The following is a 23157-nucleotide window of genomic DNA, read 5'->3' as shown; positions in this document are numbered from 1 at the left end:
AAGTGAATTCTAGCAGCAGAGGGAACAACTGTGAAAAGACCTCATCAAGGCCACTGAAGGGACTTCCGGTTGCGGTGATGCCTAGCTAGCCGCACGCTTCGGCGGCTCCAGCTCCGACGGACCTTCGGGCTCTTTTAAGAGCCCCAACGGGGAATTTTTCGACGCAACCCGGTGTGGGGCGTGTGAGAAGGGAGTCCCCCCCAAACGAAGGAGGAAAAAACCGGCGGCGGCGGCTGCAGCGCGAGGAATCGTCGACCAAAGGGTCAGAAAGAGAGAAGTACAAGATGGCGGCGGAGAAAGCGCAGGCGACATGGGGGCCTGAGCATGAAATTGTGAGACGGTGCGTGGAGCTGCTGAAGAGGGAGGTGCTGACCCCGTTGCTACAGGCAATTGAGGGGCTCAAGGAGACATTAAAGACCCAGGAGACAGAGCTCCGTGTGGTGGAGCAGAAGGTGACAGATATTGAGGACGAGATCCTGGGCCTGGCGGTTAAGACACAGACGCACGAGGCACTTCATAAAAAGTGTACTGAAAGGATCGAAGCCCTAGAAAATGGAGCGCGAAGGAAGAACCTTCGGATACTGGGTCTCCCTGAGGGTGTGGAAGGAGTGGACTGTGGAGCGTACGCAAGTACGATGCTGAGCTCACTGATGGGTGCTGAGGCCCCTACGGGCCCCTTGGAGGTGGAGTGGGCAAATCGGATTCCGGCGAGAAGACCAAAAGCGGGAGAACCACCCAGGGCGATAATCGTGCGATTTTACCGCCTTAAGGATAGAGAAGAGGTCCTGAGATGGGCTAAAAAGGTGCGGAGTAGCAGATGGGAGAATGCAGTGGTACGGGTATACCAGGATTGGAGTGCGGAGGTGAGAAGGAGGGCGAGCTTCAACCGAGCCAAAGAGGTGTTGCATAAAAGGAAGGTGAAGTTCGGGATGCTGCAGCCGGCAAGACTATGGGTCACGTATCAGGAGAGACACCATTATTTTGAGACGGCGGAGGAAGCATGGACCTTCATCAAAGAAGAGAAATTGGATCGGAACTGAGGGACTGATGCTGCAGGAAATGTTATTGTTAATGTTACGGTGGAAGTTAATTGAGAAGTAAACAGGGAAGGGGGGAGACATTGGGGAAATGTGGGCGCCGGTGAGGGGGGAAAGACGGGACATAGTTGGAGAATGGGGAAGGGGAGGGGGAGGGGAAAGGGAGCTGCGCCATAAGAGGCGGGTCAGGTAAAGGGATGTTCCCGCACCAGAAAGAATAAGGCGGGAAGACAGGCGCAAGGCGGATGGGAGTTCCCCACATGGGGGGGGGTCGAGGAGTGAGCAGGAGTAGCCGGGGTCAGTTGAAGTCAGCTGACTTACGGAAGTAATATGGGGGGAGCAATCATGCTAGAAAGAGATCTAGCGGGGAGGGGAGGAGGGAGGGGGAAGGGGGGGGGGGGGGGCAACTGGGTTGCTGCTGCGGAAATCCAAAAGGAAATGGCTAAAGAGTGGGTGGGCGGGGATGGTGTGCGACGCTGGGGGAGCGAGCGGGAGCGCGGAGGCGGGATATGGGACTGGCCTAGAGAAGGTAATGGCTAGTCGACACGGGAGGGGGGCAGGTAGCCCCCTAGTGAGGCTGATCACGTGGAACGTGAGAGGCCTGAACGGACCGATAAAAAGGGCCAGAGTGCTCGCGCATTTGAAAGGACTAAGGGCAGACGTGGTTATGCTCCAAGAGACGCACCTAAAGGTGGCGGACCAAGTTAGGCTAAGGAAAGGATGGGTGGGACAGGTGTTCCACTCAGGACTGGACGCAAAGAATAGAGGGGTGGCCATTTTGGTGGGGAAACAGGTCGCATTTGAAGCAAAGAACATCGTAGCAGATAGCGGAGGTAGATATGTAATGGTGAGTGGCAGGCTGGAGGGAATGGAGGTCGTGTTGGTTAACGTGTATGCCCCAAACTGGGACGATGCGGGATTTATGAGACGGATGCTGGGGCGTATACCGGACCTGGAGGTAGGAAACTTGATTTTAGGAGGGGACTTTAATACGGTGCTGGACCCGGGGCTAGATAGATCCAGCTCAAGGACCGGAAGAAGGCCGGCAGCGGCCAAGGTACTTAAGGGGTTTATGGACCAAATGGGGGGAGTGGATCCATGGCGATTTCTTAGACCTAGGGCTAGGGAGTTTTCCTTCTTCTCCCATGTCCATAAAGTGTACTCCCGGATAGATTTTTTTGTTTTGGGAAGGTCGTTGATCTCTAGGGTGCAAGAAGCTGAGTACTCAGCCATAGCGGTTTCGGATCATGCCCCACATTGGGTGGACCTGGAATTAGGAGAGGAAAGGGAGCAGAGAACACTCTGGCGATTAGATGTGGGACTGATGGCGGATGAGGGAGTGTGTGCAAGAGTGCGGGGGTGTATTGAGAGATATCTGGAGGTCAATGACGACGGCGAGGTCCCTGTGGGAGTGGTATGGGAAGCACTAAAAGCGGTGGTCAGAGGAGAGCTGATCTCCATTGGGGCCCACAAAAGGAAAACAGAGGCCAAGGAAAGGGAAAGATTACTGGGGGAGATTTTAAGGGTGGATAGGGAATTTGCAGAGACCCCGGAGGAGGAATTGTACAGGGAGAGGAGACGACTCCAGACGGAATTTGACCTTCTGACCACCAGAAAGGCGGAGGTACTGTGGAGGAAGGCACAGGGGAGGAGGTATGAATATGGGGAAAAGGCGAGTCGCCTGTTGGCTCATCAATTGCGAAAGAGGGCAGCAGCGAGGGAGATAGGAGGAATTAGAGACGAAAGGGGAGACACGGTGCGAAGGGCAGGAAAGATAAATGAGGTGTTCAAGACCTTCTATGAGGAACTGTATAGGTCTCAACCCCCAGAGGGAGAGGAGGGGATGCGGCAGTTCCTGGACCAATTGAGGTTCCCGAAAGTGGAGGAGCGGGGGGTGGTAGGCCTGGGGGCACAGATTGGGGTGGACGAGGTTATTAAGGGACTGGGAAGCATGCAAGCAGGGAAGGCCCCAGGACCAGACGGGTTCCCGGTGGAGTATTACAGGAAATATGTGGACTTGTTGGCCCCGTTGATGGTGAGGACGTTCAATGAGGCCAGGAAAGGGGGGACTCTACCCCCGACGATGTCGGAGGCGACGATATCGTTAATTTTGAAGAGGGATAAAGATCCGTTGCAGTGCGGGTCCTATAGACCCATTTCATTGTTGAACGTGGACGCCAAATTGTTGGCAAAGGTACTGGCATCGAGGATAGAGGACTGTGTCCCGGGGGTGGTGCACGAAGACCAGACAGGGTTCGTAAAAGGGAGACAACTGAATGTTAACGTGCGACGACTATTAGGGGTGATAATGATGCCCCCAGTGGAGGGGGAGGCAGAGATAGTGGCGGCAATGGACGCAGAGAAGGCATTTGATAGGGTGGAGTGGGAGTATTTATGGGAAGTGTTAAGGAGGTTTGGGTTTGGGAACGGGTTTATTAGCTGGGTTAGACTTCTTTATGGGGCTCCAACGGCAAGCGTAGTTACAGGTCGACATAGATCGGAGTATTTCCGACTATATAGGGGAACAAGACAGGGATGCCCGCTGTCTCCATTGTTGTTCGCGTTGGCAATTGAACCTCTGGCCATGGCGTTGAGAGACTCCAGGAAATGGAGAGGGGTGATTAGAGGGGGAGAAGAACACCGAGTCTCGTTATATGCGGATGACCTATTGTTATACGTGTCGGACCCAGCGGGGGGAATGATAGAGGTTATGCGAATTTTGAGGGGGTTCGGGGATTTCTCGGGGTATAGGCTAAACATGGGGAAGAGTGAATTATTTGTGATACATCCAGGGGACCAGAGTAGAGAGATAGAAGGCTTGCCTCTAAGGAAAGTGGAAAGAAACTTCCGATACCTGGGGATTCAGATCGCTAGGAGCTGGGGAACCTTGCACAGACTTAATCTGACACGGTTGGTAGAACAAATGGAGGAGGACTTCAAGAGGTGGGACATGCAGCCTCTATCGCTGGCGGGCAGGGTGCAAGCAATTAAGATGATGGTCCTCCCGAGGTTCTTATTTGTATTTCAATGTCTCCCTATACTAATCACTAAGACCTTTTTTAATAAAATAGACAGGAGCATCACGAGCTTCGTGTGGGCAGGGAAAGTTCCGAGAGTAAGGAGGGGGTTCCTTCAGCGTAGTAGGGACAGAGGAGGATTGGCACTACCGAACTTGGGCGATTACTATTGGGCCGCCAATGTGGCAATGATACGTAAATGGATGATGGAGGGTGAGGGAGCGGCGTGGGAAAGACTGGAGAGAAAGTCCTGTAAAGGGACGAGTTTAGAGGCGCTGGTGACGGCGCCGCTACCGATCTCACCTAAAAAGTTTACCACGAACCCGGTGGTGGCGGCAACATTGAATATCTGGGGACAGTGGAGGCGACAGAGAGGGGTGCGGGGAGCCCTGGTGGGGTCCCCAATCAGGAACAACCATAGGTTCGCCCCAGGAAGAATGGATGGAGGATTTCAGAGCTGGTTCCAGTTGGGAATTAGGAGGGTGGGAGATTTATTTATAGATGGGACTTTTGCGAGCTTGGGAGCATTGGAGGAAAAGTATAAGTTGCCCCGGGGAAATTTCTTGAGATATATGCAGGTGAGGGCATTTACTAGACAACAGGTGAGGGAATTTCCATTGCTCCCGACACAGGGGATACAGGACAGGGTGCTTTCAGGGGTGTGGGTCGGAGAGGGCAAGGTGTCAGAGATTTACCGAGAGATGAGGGAAGAGGGGGAGGAGTCGGTGGGCGAACTAAAAGGAAAGTGGGAAGAACTAGGGGAGAAGATAGAGGAGGGTATGTGGGCTGATGCCCTAAGCAGGGTAAATTCCTCTTCCTCATGCGCCAGGCTTAGCCTGATTCAATTTAAGGTGCTCCATAGAGCACACATAACGGGAGCAAGATTGAGCAGGTTCTTTGGAGTGGAGGACAAATGTGGGAGGTGTGGCGGGAGCCCGGCAAACCACGCACATATGTTTTGGGCATGCCCGGCACAGGAAGGGTATTGGAAGGGAGTGACGGGAGTGATTTCGCGGGTGGTGAAGGCCCGGGTCAAACCAGGCTGGGGGTTAGCTCTATTTGGAGTTGCGGAAGAGCCGGGAGTGCAGGAGGCGAAAGAGGCCGACGTTGTGGCCTTTGCGTCCCTAGTAGCCCGGCGCAGGATCCTACTCATGTGGAAGGAGGCGAAACCCCCCGGACTGGAGGCCTGGGTAAATGATATGGCGGGGTTCATTAAACTGGAGCAGATAAAGTTTGCCCTGAGAGGATCGGCTCAAGGGTTCACCAGGCGGTGGCAGCCATTTCTCGACTACCTAGGGGAACGTTAAGAGGGAAGACAGATGACCAGCAGCAGCAACCCAGGGGGAGGGGGGGGGGGGGAGGGGGGGGGGGTTTAGTTTAGGTCAAAGATAAAGGGGTTTTGTTACTTGTGTATTGTTTAAAATTTCTGTATTGTTATTGTTGCGTTTGCTTTGTAAGAGGGGAAAAATTGTTGTTTGGGAAAAAATTTTCAATAAAACATTTATAAAAAAAAAAAACTTGCAAAAGTTCACCATCCTCTGCACTGACACTGCAGAACAAGTCCCTTGTGATTTTATTTCCCATGTGATAACACAGGTTCTATGGTAAAGAAAAAGGAACAGCAACAAATCCATAATTGCCGCTTCGGTGTACTTGAGTAGTAAAGAGAGCCATGTTGCTGAAGCTTTTCATCTTGCATTTATCAGAACAAATGCAAGAATGCCAAATTTCAAATGATCACAACATAATACCAAAGGAGAAAAGGGCGCTGATTGGTTGACAAGTTGACTCTGATTGGCTAAGGCATTGCCATGGAAAAAACAGAGATCTATAGGCTCTCTTTGCGCCAACATTTTCACCGCTTTCCACGAGATACACATTTTGTTGGAATGAGCTCTGGCTTTCTCCCACAAGCACATTTCCAATAGTAGACGATATGTTCAATTTTTGAATCCACAACGGCATTTAAGAATTTGCTTGAATCACAGCATTCTAAAATGCTCCCTTTCCTCGACATGCTAATTTAAAAAATCTGCTAATGAATTCTCCACCACTGTCTATCACAAGCTTATCTTCACCGGTTATTATATACATTGGGATTTGTGTAGTTCAATGAGCTATAAAATTGGCCTTTCAACACTCATGCAAATAGGGCCCGAGCCATTTTATCAGCTTGCACATTTGATGCAGAAAGAGAGAGAATGAAAGATATCCTGTGGAACAATGGTTACCCTGATCAGATTGCTGTGTATCACACAACTTGTAAATGGGTCAAAAGGCACTACTTTCTGACTTGAAAAATCCAGTCTCCTTCAAATTACCCTGGAAAGTCAAAGTATCTCAAAAGTTTGAGCAGGTTAAAGTAAGCTGTTTCATGTTTCTAATATACAAATTATATTTTCCATTAACAGGATGCTGGTGATAGTCCAAAAGATGTTTAATCTGGACAAATGTGAGGTAATGCATTTTGGAAGGTCTAATGCAGGTAGGGAATATACAGTGAATGGTAGAACCCTCAAGAGTATTGAAAGTCAAAGAGATCTAGGAGTACAGGTCCACAGGTCATTGAAAGGGGCAACACAGGTGGAGAAGGTAGTCAAGAAGGCATACGGCATGCTTGCCTTCATTGGCCGGGGCATTGAGTATAAGAATTGGCAAGTCATGTTGCAGCTGTAAGAACCTTAGTTAGGCCACACTTGGAGTATAGTGTTCAATTCTGGTCGCCACACTACCAGAAGGATGTGGAGGCTTTAGAGAGGGTGCAGAAGAGATTTACCAGAATGTTGCCTGGTATGGAGGGCATTAGCTATGAGGAGCGGTTGAATAAACTCGGTTTGTTCTCACTGGAACGAAGGAGGTTGAGGGGAGACCTGATAGAGGTATACAAAATTATGAGGGGCATAGACAGAGTGGATAGTCAGAGGCTTTTCCCCAGGGTAGAGGGGTCAATTACTAGGGGGCATAGGTTTAAGGTGAGAGGGGCAAGGTTTAGAGTAGATGTACGAGGCAAGTTTTTTACGCAGAGGGTAGTGGGTGCCTGGAACTCGCTACCGGAGGAGGTGGTGGAAGCAGGGACGATAGTGACATTTAAGGGGCATCTTGACAAATACATGAATAGGATGGGAATAGAGGGATACGGACCCAGGAAGTGTAGAAGATTGTAGTTTAGTCGGGCAGCATGGCCGGCACGGGCTTGGAGGGCCGAAGGGCCTGTTCCTGTGCTGTACATTTCTTTGTTCTTTGTTCACAGTTGAGCAATGTCACGTACGAATTTCAATGTGGTGTGATGCCAGGTATGTAGGCTATACATCCAGCGACTGGCTGAGTGAATCAAACATAATTCTCTTCTGGTTGTTTGTAATAGGCTGTACTCAATCAGCCTGCACTTGTAAAACCCGAAACAAAACTATCACATCTACTATTAGACATGCTACTTTAAAAAATGCAATAGGACTGCACTTAGGTGTACTTGAGTAGTAAAGAGAGCCATGTTGCTGAAGCTTTTCATCTTGCATTTATCAGAACAAACGTGAGCATTAATAGCTACACTAATAACCAATTTAAGACAATCAGTTGAGCTCATAATGGGACTCATTTATGCTTGCGAGAAGCCACATACATTCATATTCAGGGACCCATTCTCTGCAAACAAACAAAATATCCATGTTTTTTTTGAATTACCCAGGAACTTGGGGAAACTATAGTCCCCCTTTGCTTTCCTCATGGCAATGCCTCAGTCAAAGTTGACTTTTCAACAAATCAACCTTTTCGTCTGTAATCTCAATTGTGATCGTTTGAAATTTGGCATTCTGAAATTTGTCCAGATGAGTGCCTCTCTTTTCAGGAATATTGACATTTGCACAAAGCTGTACATGGACTGAAGAAAACTGCATGGACACATTGCTGGTTTATACTTTGAATAATCTTATGTTGTCAGTTTCATTTAGGGGTATATATTTATACTTGGGATATAAAGTGTTGCCATGATGCGGTCTTCATATATATGTAATAGAATACAATATCTATATATCTTCAAGTTTCTTTACAGCAGTGTAACCAACAACGGACAAAGATTTAAATGTGGAAATATTCACTGTGATGACGTTCGCATAAAGTTGGTGTTTAAGGACAGTATAAAAGAAAGAGTTGGAGGTGGCGTGGCAGAGAGATTTAGGGAGGCAATTCCAAAGCCTGGGATCTAGATGACTGAGGGCACAGCTGGAAAGGGTAATACAAAAGAAAAGGAGTTGTAAATGATGTCGAAGGTGGAGTGGGGAGGATCACCTGGTTGGTGGAGGTTTAGAGAGGTAGTTAGGTATTTAGGCATGATAGTGAGAAATGTAAATTTGAGGTACTTGGAGGTCAGTAAACTAATTTGGTGTGTGAGGACAAGGACATTGGGCGACTCAGACCAGATGTTTAGGATTGATTAAGAAGGGGAAAATACAGTATGAAAGTAAACTAACGGGGAGCATAAAAACTGACTGTAAACGTTTCTGGAGGTATGTAAAGAGAAAAAGATTGATAAAAACTGATGTAGGCCCCTTACAGTCAGAAACAGGGGAATTCATAACGGGGAACAAAGAAATGGCTGAGGAACTAAATTCGTACTTTGTTTCCATCTTCATAAAGGAAGACATGAATAATGTACCGGAAGTTCTGAGAAACGCAAGTCTCAGTCAGGAGCTGAAGGAAATTAATATTAGTAAAGGTTTTAGGGAAATTAATGGGTTTGAAGGCAATAAATCTCCAGGGTCTGATCATCTTCATCCCAGAGTACTTCAGGAAGTAGAAATAGAAGATCCAATGGTGGTCATTTTCCAAAATTCTTTGGACTCTGGAATAGCAGATTACTATGTAAAGTTAAAGCGCATGTGATTGTGGGTAGTGTCTTGAGATGGATAGAAAGCTGGTTAGCAGACAGAAAGCAAAAGGTTGGAATCAATGGGTATTTTTCCAATTGGCAGGCAGTAACTAGTGGGGTACCGACGGGATCTGTGCTAGGACCCCAACTGTTCACATTATATATTAATGATTTGGATGAGGGAACTAAGTGTAGTATCTCCAAATTTGCAGATGATACAAGGTTGGGTGGGAGGGTGAGCAGTGAGGAGGATGCAGAGATGCTTCAGCGGGATTTGGACAAGTGAGTGGGCATATGCATGGCAAATGCAGTATAATGTGGATAAATGTGAGATTATCCATTTTGGTAGCAAAAATAGGAAGGCAGATTATTTGAATGGGTGTAAATTCAGAGAGGTGGATACTCAGCAAGACTTTGGTGGCCTCATGCATCAGTCGCTGAAAGTAAACAGGCAGGTACAGCAGGCAATAATGAAGACAAATTTGCCTTCATAGTGAGAGGAATTGAGTATTGGAGTACGAATGTTTCATTACAATTGGATAGGGCATTGGTGAGGCCACACCTGGAGTAGTGTGCAGTTTTGGTGTCCTTAACTGAGGAAGGATGTTCTTGCTATGATGCGTGTGCAGCAAAGGTTTACCAGGCTGATTCCTGGGATGTCGGGACTGTCATATAAGGAAAGACTATATCGGTTAGGATTATGTCATTGGAGTTTAGAAGAGTGAGGGGGGATCTCATAGAAACGTATAAAATTCTAACAGGATTAGACAAGGTAGATTCAGAAAGAATGTTCCCAATGGTGGGGGAGCCCAGTACATGAGGATAAGGGTTTACTTTTTAGGACTGAGGTGAGGAGAAATATGTTCAGCCAGAGAGTGGTGAATCTGTGGAATTCACTACCACAAAAAGTAGTTGAGGCGATAACATTGTGTAATTTCAAGAAAGAATTAGACATAGCTCTTGGGGCTAAAGGGATATCGGGGTAAGGTGGGGTCAGGGTATTGAACTTGATGATCAGCCATGATCATAATGAATGGTGCAGCAAGACTTCCGGGTGCGGCAATGACCAGCTGAGTCGCACGTTTCGGCACCTCCCGTTGGAACGGACTTTTGGGCTCTTAATAGGAGCCCCAACGGCAATTTAAACGGCTAAAAACACTGTGCGGTAAACCAGAAGGGAATCCCCCCGGACACGCATGGAAAAGGGAGAGGATAGCGGCCGGATTACGGAGGATCCTCTGGAGCAGCGGCAAGGAAGGGAAGCTCAAAGCAAGATGGCGTCGGAAGGTGGCCGTTTGTTATGGGGCCCGGAGCAACAAGAGTTCCTGCGGCGCTGTGTGGAAGAGCTGAAGAAGGAGTTGAAGAAGGAGCTGTTGGCCCCGATATTACAGGCGATTGAAGGGCTAAAGGAGGAGCAGAGGACCCAGGAGCTGGAGCTTCGGGTCGTGAAGGCAAAGACTGCTGAAAACGAAGATGAAATACAGGGCCTGGTGGTGAAGGCAGAAACACACGAGGCACAGCACAAAAGGTGTGTGGAGAGGTTGGAAGCACTGGAGAATAATTCGAGGAGGAAGAATTTAAGAGTCCTGGGTCTTCCCGAAGGCGTAGAAGGGGCGGACGTCGGGACATATATGAGCACGATGCTTCACTCGCTAATGGGATCAGAGGCCCCGACGGGCCCTTTGGAGGTGGAGGGAGCCTGTCGAGTTCTAGCGCAAAGACCAAAGGCTGGAGAAATACCTCGAGCTATAGTGGTGAGGTTTCTCCGCTACAATGACAGAGAGACGGTCCTCAGATGGGCGAAGAAAACTCGGAGCTGTAGGTGGGAGAACGCGGTGATCCGCGTATACCAGGATTGGAGTGCGGAGGTGGCGAGAAGGAGGGCAAGTTTCAATCGGGCTAAGGCGGTGCTTCACAAAAAGGTTAAATTTGGAATGTTGCAACCAGCGAGACTGTGGGTCACACACCAAGGGAAGCACCACTACTTTGAGACGGCAGAAGAGGCGTGGACATTCATTGTGGACGAGAAGCTGGAATAGTCTGGCGAGAGAAAGAGCTTCTGGGACAAAGTGGTGGGGTGATTATGTGGGGCGAGGAAGGGGAGGGGGGGGGGGGGGGGGGGATGATTTTTAAATTTGTTAATTCTGTGATCCTGTAACTTTTCTCTCTTCCCCATGTTGGGGGGGGGGGGGGGGGATGAGGAACTGTGGGCGCCGGTGGGACGGAAAGGGGAAGGAGAAGGGAAATGCGCCATTAGGGGCGGGGCAGAGTGGGAAACGCGGGCTTTGTTCCCGCGCTCTGGTAATTGTGGCAGGAACGGGGACGCAGGAAGGAGGGGGCCTCGCACAGTGGGGGCCGAGGACAAGGGGGGAAGCCGAGGTCAGCCAGAGTTCGCTGACTTCTGGGAGCAACATGGGGGGGTGCAACTACGCTAGAGGGGGATCTAGCGGAGAGGGGGGGGGTTAACTGGGTTGCTGCTGCTAACGAGAAGGGGGAGCTGTTATGGGATGGGGTGGTCGAGGCAGGGGGGGCACCGTCGGTGGGATATACAAGTACGTGGGAACCGGGTGAGGAGCTGGGTTAAAAAAGGGGATGGCTAGTCGACAAGGAGGGGGGGGGGGGGGGGGTAAAGAGCCCCCCAACCCGGCTGATCACGTGGAACGTGAGAGGGCTGAACGGGCCGATTAAAAGGGCACGGGTACTCACACACCTAAAGAAATTAAAGGCAGATGTGGTTATGTTGCAGGAGACGCACCTGAAACTGATAGACCAGGTCAGACTACGTAAAGGATGGGTGGGGCAGGTGTTTCATTCGGGTTTAGATGCGAAGAATAGGGGGGTGGCTATTTTAGTGGGGAAACGGGTACTGTTTGAGGCAAAGACCATAGTGGCGGACAGTGGGGGTAGATACGTGATGGTGAGTGGCAGATTGCAAGGGGAGGCGGTGGTCCTGGTGAACGTATACGCCCCGAACTGGGATGATGTAAATTTTATGAGGCGTATGCTGGGACGTATCCCAGACCTGGAGGCGGGAAAGTTGGTAATGGGGGCAGACTTCAATACGGTGCTTGATCCAGGGCTGGACCGCTCAAGGTCCAGGACCGGGAGGAGGCCGGCAGCGGCCAGGGTGCTCAAGGACTTTGTGGAGCAGATGGGAGGAGTAGACCCCTGGAGATTTATTAGGCCTAGGAGTAAGGAGTTCTCATTTTTCTCCCATGTTCACAAAGTATACTCACGGATAGACTTTTTTGTCTTGGGAAGGGCACTGATTCCGAAGGTGACAGGGACGGAGTATACGGCCATAGCCATTTCGGACCACGCTCCACATTGGGTAGACCTGGAGGTAGGATAGGAAAAAGAACAGCACCCACCCTGGAGAATGGATATGGGCTTATTGGCGGATGAGGGGGTATATTTAAGGTGAGGGGGTGTATCGAAAGGTACTTGGAGCTTAATGACAACGGAGAGGTTCAGGTGGGAGTGGTCTGGGAGGCGTTGAAGGCGGTGGTCAGAGGGGAACTGATATCCATAAGGGCACATAAAGGGAAGCAAGAGGGTAAAGAAAGGGAGCGATTGTTGAAAGAACTTCTGAAGGTGGACAGGCAATATACAGAGGCACCGGAGGAGGGACTGTACAGGGAAAGACAAAGGTTACATGTGGAATTTGACCTGCTGACCACGGGTAAGGCAGTGGCACAGTGGAGGAGGGCACAGGGTGTACAGTATGAGTATGGAGAGAAGGCGAGTCGGCTACTGGCCCACCAATTGAGGAAGGGGGGAGCAGCGAGGGAGATAGGTGGGGTGAGAGATGAGGAGGGAGAGATGGAACGGGGAGCGGAGAGAGTGAACGGGGTGTTCAAGGCATTCTATGAGAGGTTATATAAGGCTCAGCCCTCGGAAAGGAAGGAGGGAATGATGTGTTTCCTGGATTAGCTGGAATTCCCGAAGGTGGAGGAGCAGGAGAGGGCGGGACTGGGAGCACAGATTGAGATGGAGGAGGTGGTAAAAGGGATTGGGAGCAGGCAGGCGGGGAAGGCCCCGGGACCGGACGGATTCCCGGTGGAATTTTATAGGAAATATATGGACCTACTGGCCCCGCTTTTGACGAGAACCTGTAATGAGGCCAGGGAAAGGGGGAAGTTGCCCTCGACTATGTCGGAGGTGACGATATCGCTCCTTTTGAAGAAGGAAAAAGACCCGCTGCAGTGTGGGTCTTACAGGCCCATTTCCCTTTTAAACGTAGATGCTAAGCTCCTGGCCAAGGTGATGGCGACGAGGATAGAGGACTGTGTCCCGGGGGTGGTCCACGAGGATCAAACTGGGTTCATTAAGGGGAGACAGCTGAACACGAACATACGGAGGCTGCTAGGGGCGGTGATGATGCCCCCACCAGAGGGGGAGGAGGAGATAATGGTGTCGATGGACGCCGAGAAAGCATTCGACAGAGTGGAGTGGGGGTATCTGTGGGAAGTGCTGAGGAGATTTGGTTTTGGAGAAGGGTTTATTGGATGGGTACAGCTGCTGTATAGGGCCCCGGTGGCGAGTGTGGTCACGAACAGGCAGAGGTCTGACTACTTCCGTCTTTATAGAGGGACGAGGCAGGGGTGTCCCCTGTCTCCGTTACGGTTTGCATTGGCGATTGAGCCCCTGGCCATAGCACTGAGGGGCTCCAGGAAGTGGAGGGGAGTACTCAGGGGAGGAGAAGAACACCGGGTATCATTGTATGCAGATGATTTATTGCTGTATGTTGCGGACCCAGTGGAGGGGATGCCTGAGATAATGCAGACACTCAGGGAGTTTGGGGAATTCTCGGGGTACAAATTGAATATGGGGAAGAGTGAGTTGTTTGTGGTGCATCCGGGGGAGCAGAGCAGGGGAATAGATGATTTACCGCTGAGGAAGGTAACAAGAGATTTCCGGTACTTAGGGATTCAGATAGCCAGGAGTTGGGGAACCTTACATAGGCTTAATTTAACACGATTGGTGGAACAGATGGAGGAGGATTTTAAGAGATGGGACATGGTGCCCCTGTCACTGGTGGGTAGGGTGCAGGCGGTCAAAATGGTAGTCCTCCCGAGATTCCTTTTTGTGTTTCAGTGCCTCCCGGTGATGGTCACGAAGGCTTTTTTCAAGAAAATCGAGAAAAGTGTCATGAGTTTTGTGTGGGCTGGGAAGACCCCGAGAGTGAGGAGGGGGTTTTTGCAGCGTAGCAGGGATAGGGGGGGACTGGCACTACCGAGCCTAAGTGAATACTACTGGGCCGCCAATATCTCAATGGTGTGTAAGTGGATGGGAGAAGGGGAGGGAGCGGCGTGGAAGAGATTGGAGATGGCGCCCTGCAAAGGAACCAGCCTACAAGCACTGGCGACGGCGCCGTTGCCGTTCTCCCCGAAGAAATACACAAGTCCAGTGGTGGTGGCAACACTGAAAATTTGGGGGCAGTGGAGACGGCATAGGGGAAGGACGGGAGCCTCTGTGCGGTCCCCGATAAGAAATAATCATAGGTTTGTCCCGGGGAGAATAGATGGGGGATTTGGAGCATGGCAGAGAGCTGGGATTGTGCAACTGAGAGATCTGTTCTTAGACGGGACGTTTGCGAGTCTGGGAGCGCTGACGGAAAAATATGAGTTGCCCCAAGGGAATGCATTTCGGTACATGCAACTGAGGGCTTTTGCGAGGCAACAGGTGAGGGAATTCCCGCAGCTCCCGACGCAGGAGATTCAAGATAGAGTGATCTCAGGGACATGGGTGGGGGATGGTAGGGTGTCGGATATATACAGGGAAATGAGGGACGAGGGGGAGATCATGGTGGATGAGCTGAAGGGAAAATGGGAAGAAGAGCTGTGGGAAGAGATTGAGGAGGGGCTGTGGGCTGATGCCCTACGCAGGGTAAACTCGTCGTCCTCGTGCACCAGACTAAGCCTGATACAATTCAAGGTTTTGCACTGGGCGCATATGACCGGAGCAAGGCTCAGTAAATTTTTCGGGGTCGAGGATAGGTGTGGGAGATGCTCGAAAAGCCAAGCAAACCACACCCACATGTTTTGGTCATGCTCGGCACTGCAGGGGTTCTGGGTGGGGGTGGCAAATGTGCTTTCGAAGGTGGTGGGTGTCCGGGTCGAGCCAGGCTGGGGGTTGGCTATATTTGGGGTTGCAGAAGAGCCGGGAGTGCAGGAGGCGAGAGAGGCTGATGTTTTGGCCTTTGCGTCTCGGCGAAGGATATTGCTTATGTGGAAGGAAGCCAAACCCCCGGGCTTGGAGACCTGGATAAACGACATGGCAGGGTTTATAAAACTAGAACAGATAAAGTTCGCACTAAGGGGTTCGGCTGAAGGGTTCACCAGGCGGTGGCAACCGTTCATTGACTACCTCGCAGAACGATAAAGGAAATGGGAAGGTAACAGCAGCAACCCAGGGGGGAGGGGGGGGGGCTCGGGTGGGTCCTCAGGGGTGATTTTTGTATAGATATTTGCACTTGGTTATGTATATTGGATTGTTTGATTTTATTATCTGGAGAGTTATTATTTTTGTTATGGCAGTTGCCATTTAGATTATATATTATTTATTTACTTGTTAAAACGGTCACTGCTATTTATATTGTTTTATTGTTGTAAAAAGGGAAAACCTTTGTATTGTTTTGTTTGGCCGAAAAATTTGAATAAAATATTTTTTTTAAAAAAAAATGAATGGTGCAGCATGCTTGACGGGCCGAATTGTCTCTTTTTGCTTCTATTTTCTATGTATGTTTTTATGTATAATGTAAGACAAAATAGAGATTGAAGAGTCCAGATGGTAAATACTGAGGCAGGCCAAGAGAGCATTAGGATTGCAAATCTCTAGGAGACAAAGAAATGGATGACAGTTTTAGCAGTTGTGTTAAGGGAGGGTAGAAAAAAAGACAGTCCTTGTGATGCAGAGAATATGATACTGGCAGTTTACTTATGAGCTGAATAAGAGCCAGACTTCTGAACACTGGTTTATTCTGAGATACTGGTCAGGCAAAGAATTAGAATCAATAGCAAAGGTGTGGAGTTGTGGCAGGGGTTGAAGATGATGGTTTTATGTGGACGTAATTGTAAATTATTTAAGACTTGATTTCAGACAAATAGGTTTAATAATTGTGAAGCTAATAGAGGACTGCAAGAGCAGTAGTGGAGAGGCAGAGTTTGATATTATCTGGGTACATGTAGAAGTTGGGGGGGGGGGGTAAGAAGTTGGTATGGCAAGGATGGATCACTGGGGGACTCCAGAGATAATAATATAAAGTGGGAATATAGCCATTGTTGGATATGCTCCACCGACATTCAAATAGTGGACTGAAGTGAGGACAGTGCCAGAGCTGGGCAATGTGAAAGGTACATTGGAGAAGAGGTGTGGGGACTTCCGGGTGCGGCGATGACCAGCTGAGTCGCACGTTTCGGCAGCTCCCGGTGAGACGGACTTTTGGGCTCTTGATAGGAGCCCCAACGGCAATTTTGACGGCTAAAAACACTGTGCGGTAAACCAGAAGGGAATCCCCCCTGGATACGGATGAAAAAAGGAGGAGAAAGTGGCCGGATTGCAGTGGATCCTTTAGAACAGCGGCAAGGAAGGCAAGCAAAAACCAAGATGGCGTCGGAAGGTGGCAGTTTAACATGGGGCCCTGAACAACAAGAGTTCTTGAAATGCTGTGTGGAAGAGCTCAAAAAGGAAATGAAGAAAGAGCTGTTGGCCCCGATACTAAAGGCGATCGAAGGGCTAAAGGAGGAACAAAAGACCCAGGAGCGGGAGCTTCGGGTCGTGAAGGCAAAGGCAGCCGAGAATGAGGACGACATACAGGGCCTGGTGGTGAAGACGGAGATGCATGAGGCACATCAGAAACGATGTGTGGAAAGGTTGGAGGCACTGGAGAACAATGCAAGGAGGAACAACCTGAGGATTCTTGGTCTTCCTGAAGGTGTGGAGGGAGCGGACGTCGGGGCATATGTGAGCACGATGCTGCACTCGTTAATGGGAGCAGAGGCCCCGGCGGGTCCGTTGGAGGTGGAGGGAGCATACCGAGTGATGGTGCGAGGACCGAGAGCAGGAGAAATTCCCAGAGCCATAGTGGTGAGATTCCTCAGTTTTAAGGATAAAGAAATGGTCCTTAACGGGCAAAGAAAACTCGGAGCAGTAAATGGGAGAACGCGGTGATCCGCGTTTATCAAGACTGGAGTGCGGAGGTGGCGAGAAGGAGGGCGAGCTTTAATCGGGCCAAGGCGGTGCTTCATAAAAAGAAGATCAAATTTGGAATGCTGCAACCGGCAAGACTGTGGGTCACATATCGAGGAAGGCACCACTACTTTGAGACGGCGGATGAAGCGTGGACTTTTATTGTGGAAGAAAAACTGGAATGAGCGGGTTATTAAAAAGAAAGTTTGAACAAAGTGGTGGGGCGAATGTGGGGGGCGAAGAGGGGGGTTAAAAAGGGGGGGAAAGAGGAGTTTTATGTACTAATCCTGCGATGTGGTAACTTTTCTCTCTTCCACAGGTGGTGATGGGGGAGGGGAGGTGGAGGAGATGGGGCGTTGGCCATTGGGGGCGGGGCCAAGGGAGAAGCGCGGGCTTGGTTCCCGCGCTATGATAATCATGGTGGGAATAGAGAAGCAGGAAGGAGGGGGCGTCGCACGGTGCGAGCCGAGGTCACGGGGGGGAAGCCGAGGTCGGCCAGAGTTTGCTGACTTCTGGGAGCAACATGGGGGGAGTAATTACGCTAGCGGGGGATCTAGCGGGGGGGGTGGGAGGGGGGAATTACTGGGTTGCTGCTGCTGGGGAGAGGGGGGAGCTGGTATGGGAGGGGATGGGCGGGGGGGCACCGCCTGGGGGAGATACAGCTGCGTGGGAACCGGGTGAGGAGCTGGAAAAAGGGGATGGCTAATCGACAAGGGGAGGGGGGGGGGTAGGAAGCCCCCCAACCCGGCTGATCACGTGGAACGTGAGAGGGCTGAACGGGCCGATAAAGAGGGCACGGGTACTCGCACACCTTAAGAAACCGAAGGCAGATGTGGTTATGTTACAGGAAACGCACCTGAAACTGATAGACCAGGTTAGGCTACGCAAAGGATGGGTGGGGCAGGTGTTCCATTCGGGGCTAGATGCGAAAAACAGGGGGGTGGCTATATTAGTGGGGAAGCGGGTAATGTTCGAGGCAAAGACTATAGTGGCGGATAACGGGGGCAGATACGTGATGATGAGTGGCAAACTACAGGGGGAGACGGTGGTTTTGGTAAACGTATATGCCCCGAACTGGGATGATGCCAATTTTATGAGGCGGATGCTAGGACGCATTCCGGACCTAGAGATGGGAAAGCTGATAATGGGGGGAGGTTTTAATACGGTGTTGGAACCAGGGCTGGATAGGTCGAAGTCCAGGACTGGAAGGAGGCCTGCAGCAGCCAAGGTACTTAAAGATTTTATGGAGCAGATGGGAGGTGTAGACCCGTCGAGATTTAGCAGACCTAGGAGTAAGGAGTTCTCGTTTTTTTCCTATGTCCATAAAGTCTACTCGCGAATAGACTTTTTTGTGCTGGGAAGGGCGTTGATCCCGAAGGTGAGGGGAACGGAGTATACGGCTATAGCCATTTCGGATCACGCTCCACACTGGGTGGACTTGGAGATAGGGGAGCAAACAGGAGGGCGCCCACCCTGGAGAATGGACATGGGACTAATGGCAGATGAGGGGGTGTGTCTAAGGGTGAGGGGGTGCATTGAAAAGTACTTGGAACTCAATGATAATGGGGAGGTCCAGGTGGGAGTGGTCTGGGAGGCGTTGAAGGCGGTGGTTAGAGGGGAGCTGATATCAATAAGGGCACATAAAGGGAAGCAGGAGAGTAAGGAACGGGAGCGGTTGCTGCAAGAACTTTTGAGGGTGGACAGACAATATGCGGAAGCACCGGAGGAGGGACTGTACAGGGAAAGGCAAAGGCTACATGTAGAATTTGACTTGCTGACTACGGGCACTGCAGAGGCACAATGGAGGAAGGCACAGGGTGTACAGTACGAATATGGGGAGAAGGCGAGCAGGTTGCTGGCACACCAATTGAGGAAAAGGGGAGCAGCGAGGGATATAGGGGGAGTGAGGGGTGAGGAAGGAGAGATGGAGCGGGGAGCGGAGAGAGTGAATGGAGTGTTCAAGACATTTTATAAAAAATTATATGAAGCTCAACCCCCGGATGGGAGGGAGAGAATGATGGGCTTTTTGGATCGGCTGGAATTTCCCAAGGTGGAAGAGCAGGAAAGGGTGGGACTGGGAGCACAGATCGAGGTAGAAGTGGTGAAAGGAATTAGGAGCATGCAGGCGGGAAAGGCCCTGTGAACCGGATGGATTCCCAGTCGAATTCTATAGAAAATATGTGGACTTGCTCGCCCCGGAATTGACGAGGACCTTTAATGAGGCAAAGGAAAGGGGACAACTGCCCCCGACTATGTCTGAAGCAACGATATCGCTTCTCTTAAAGAAGGAAAAGGACCCGCATGACCTATTTCCCTCCTAAATGTAGATGCCAAGATCCTGGCCAAGGTAATGGCAATGAGAATAGAGGAATGTGTCCCGGGGGTGGTCCACGAGGACCAAACTGGGTTTGTGAAGGGGAGACAGCTGAACACGAATATACGGAGGCTGTTAGGGGTAATGATGATGCCCCCACCAGAGGGGGAAACGGAGATAGTAGTGGCGATGGATGCCGAGAAAGCATTTGATAGAGTGGAGTGGGATTATTTGTGGGAGGTGTTGAGGAGATTTGGTTTTGGAGAGGGGTATGTTAGATGGGTGCAGCTGTTGTATAGGGCCCCAATGGCGAGCGTGGTCACGAATGGACGGGGATCTGCATATTTCCGGCTCCATAGAGGGACAAGGCAGGGATGCCCTCTGTCCCCATTATTGTTTGCACTGGCGATTGAGCCCCTGGCGATAGCGTTGAGGGGTTCCAAGAAGTGGAGGGGAGTACTTAGAGGAGGAGAAGAACACCGGGTATCTTTGTATGCGGACGATTTGTTACTATACGTGGCAGACCCGGCGGAGGGGATGCCAGAAATAATGCGGATACTTGGGGAGTTTGGGGATTTTTCAGGGTGTAAATTGAACATGGGGAAAAGTGAGTTGTTTGTGGTGCATCCAGGGGAGCAGAGTAGAGAAATAGAGGACCTACCGTTGAGGAAGGTAACAAGGGACTTTCGTTACCTGGGGATCCAGATAGCCAAGAATTGGAGCACATTGCATAGGTTAAATTTAACGCGGTTGGTGGAACAAATGGAGGAGGATTTCAAGAGATGGGATATGGTACCCCTGTCACTGGCAGGGAGGGTGCAGGCGGTTAAGATGGTGGTCCTCCCGAGATTCCTCTTTGTGTTTCAGTGCCTCCCGGTGGTGATCACAAAGGCTTTTTTTAAAAGGATCGAAAAGAGCATCATGGGTTTTGTGTGGGCCGGGAAGACCCCGAGAGTGAGGAAGGGATTCTTACAGCGTAGCAGGGATAGGGGGGGGCTGGCACTACCGAGCCTAAGTGAGTATTATTGGGCCGCTAATATTTCAATGGTGAGTAAGTGGATGGGAGAGGAGGAGGGAGCGGCGTGGAAGAGATTAGAGAGGGCGTCCTGTAGGGGGACTAGCCTACAGGCTATGGTGACAGCCCCATTGCCGTTCTCACCGAGGAACTACACCACAAGCCCGGTGGTGGTGGCTACACTGAAGATTTGGGGACAGTGGAGACGGCATAGGGGAAAGACTGGAGCCTTGGGGGGGTCCCCGATAAGAAACAATCATAGGTTTGCCCCGGGGGGAATGGATGGGGGATATGGAATGTGGCAAAGAGCAGGAATAACACAACTGAAAGACCTGTTTGTGGATGGGAAGTTCGCGAGTCTGGGAGCGCTGACCGAGAAATATGGGTTGCCCCAAGGGAATGCATTCAGGTATATGCAACTGAGGGCTTTTGCGAGGCAACAGGTGAGGGAATTCCCGCAGCTCCCGACACAAGAGGTGCAGGACAGAGTGATCTCAAAGACATGGGTGGGGGATGGTAAGGTGTCAGATATATATAGGGAAATGAGGGACGAAGGGGAGACTATGGTAGATGAACTAAAAGGGAAATGGGAAGAAGAGCTGGGGGAGGAGATCGAGGAGGGGCTGTGGGCAGATGCCCTAAGCAGGGTAAACTCGTCGTCCTCGTGTGCCAGGCTAAGCCTGATTCAGTTTAAGGTATTACACAGGGCACATATGACTGGAGCACGGCTCAGTAAATTTTTTGGGGTGGAGGATAGGTGTGCGAGGTGCTCGAGAAGCCCAGCGAATCATACCCATATGTTTTGGTCATGCCCGGCACTACAGGGGTTTTGGATGGGGGTGACAAAGGTGCTTTCAAAAGTAGTAGGGGTCCGGGTCGAACCAAGCTGGGGGTTGGCTATATTTGGGGTTGCACAAGAGCCGGGAGTGCAGGAGGCGAGAGAGGCCGATGTTTTGGCCTTTGCGTCCCCAGTAGCCCGGCGTAGGATATTGCTAATGTGGAAAGAAGCCAAGCCCCCGGGGGTGGAGACCTGGATAAATGACATGGCAGGGTTTATAAAGCTAGAGCGGATTAAGTTCGTCCTAAGGGGATCGGCTCAAGGGTTCACCAGGCGGTGGCAACCGTTCGTCGAATACCTCGCAGAAAGATAGATGGAATGGGAAAAAAGAAGGCAGCAGCAGCAGCCCAGGATCGGGGGGGGGGGGGGGGGGGGGGGGGGGGGGGGGGGGGGGGGGGGAGACCAGAAGGACTCTCAGGGTTGTTAATATATACTGTATAATATGTATAGGTCGTTGCTACAGATAATTATATATTGGACTGTTAAATTATATTTTTGGAGAGTGTTACTTGTGATAAGGCAGTTGCCAATTAGGGTTAGTTTTCATTTTTGTTAATTATTATTTATTCATTTTCTGTTTATAAAATAGGTCATTGTTATTTGTGTTGTTATAATATTGTGTAAAGGATGCACAATGTACTGTGTTGGTTGACCAAAAATTTTCAATATTTTTTTTTTTTTTTTAAAAGGAGAAGAAGTGTGCTCAGCTGTGTCAGTTGCTGTTAAGAGTGGTGGAGGAATGCCATACCATTAGAACAGTCACAGTGTATTTTGTTATGACTTTAGTTAGGGCTGATTTTGTTGCTGTGGCTGGAGAAAATTGATTACAGAAATTCAAACAAGGGGTTGCTAGAAACGTGAGCATAGTTTGTAAAGGGAAAGACATTCAAGAACATTGCAGTAGTTTTCCCCAAGGACAGTGGGCTTAATAGTTATTTAATTGATGAAAGACGTGATGTCAGAGATTTTGAAATGGACTTACTTGGAGAGGAAATTATTTATAATATCGGTTCGCATTTGTGCTGGAAGATAAATTTGATGATCCATGGTATAGTGGGAATGGAGGCAACTGAGGGCAACAAGGGAAATTGAATGCTGTTTAAAAGCAAATGATTTCTTCAAAATTAAACAGTTTTATCATCAATTTATAAAAACTCATACCTGGATATTGCAATGACCACTCTAATTGCAGAGCGGAATTTTGTCAATGGACGTCGGATGGGCATGTGGAGGTCTGTGGGAGAAGGGTACACTCCCATACGTGCAATTAGACACAAGGTTGCCTGCTCGCATTCCTGGAATCCCCCTAAAAGTAGTAACAGGTATTTCTTCTGGTACACCAAAGCCTTCCGGAAGCTTTCAGCTCGGAGGTACTTGCCATAGAGGCGTTGCAACTGCGTGACAAAGGAGCAAATTTTGATTTGGTGTATATAGTACAAAGTACTGGCTAATTGCACCATGTAAAGTTTAAACCACAAAGGCCAACTAAACTTTGGTTATGTATTTTGAAACTAAAAATAATTTTTGAAGAATTTCTTAACAAGCAACTCCGGGACGAGATTAATATCTCCATACTGTTCTAAGTGAGGATTAATCAAAACTGTGAGGCCAACTGACAACAGAGAAAGAGTTCAGATAAGCAGCACGTATATAGTTGTCGTTCATGGGTAAAAACATGCGGTTATGCCAAATGCATGGTCAGTCCCACTTACTGAAAACAAAGTTTTCCCCACAATATGATCTTAAAAACCAGGGCCAGCACTGGGAAAAGAGGAATATTTTAAGCAGAGTGGTGGTCAGCTCAAATTTCTCTGAACATGTTGGAACTGTAACACGCGAGTATGTTTTTACCTTGAAATATATCTTAGGATATTCCTGAAAT

The 23157-nt window shown here is 49.8% G+C and overlaps 1 protein-coding gene across 1 annotated transcript in view; it reads right to left on the bottom strand.

Moving 5' to 3' along the window:
* The window catches only part of LOC140395958 (pericentrin-like), a 401239-nt gene that overhangs the window by 17571 nt on the left and 360511 nt on the right, over positions 1 to 23157 (bottom strand). Inside the window, 1 exon segment of the mRNA XM_072483987.1 lies at positions 22437 to 22669. Coding sequence (XP_072340088.1) covers positions 22437 to 22669 — 233 coding nt within the window.

Source organism: Scyliorhinus torazame, chromosome 2 (assembly GCF_047496885.1).
Source record: "Scyliorhinus torazame isolate Kashiwa2021f chromosome 2, sScyTor2.1, whole genome shotgun sequence".
NCBI classification, from domain to species: domain Eukaryota; kingdom Metazoa; phylum Chordata; class Chondrichthyes; order Carcharhiniformes; family Scyliorhinidae; genus Scyliorhinus; species Scyliorhinus torazame.
This window is presented reverse-complemented; position numbering and strand designations above follow the sequence as displayed.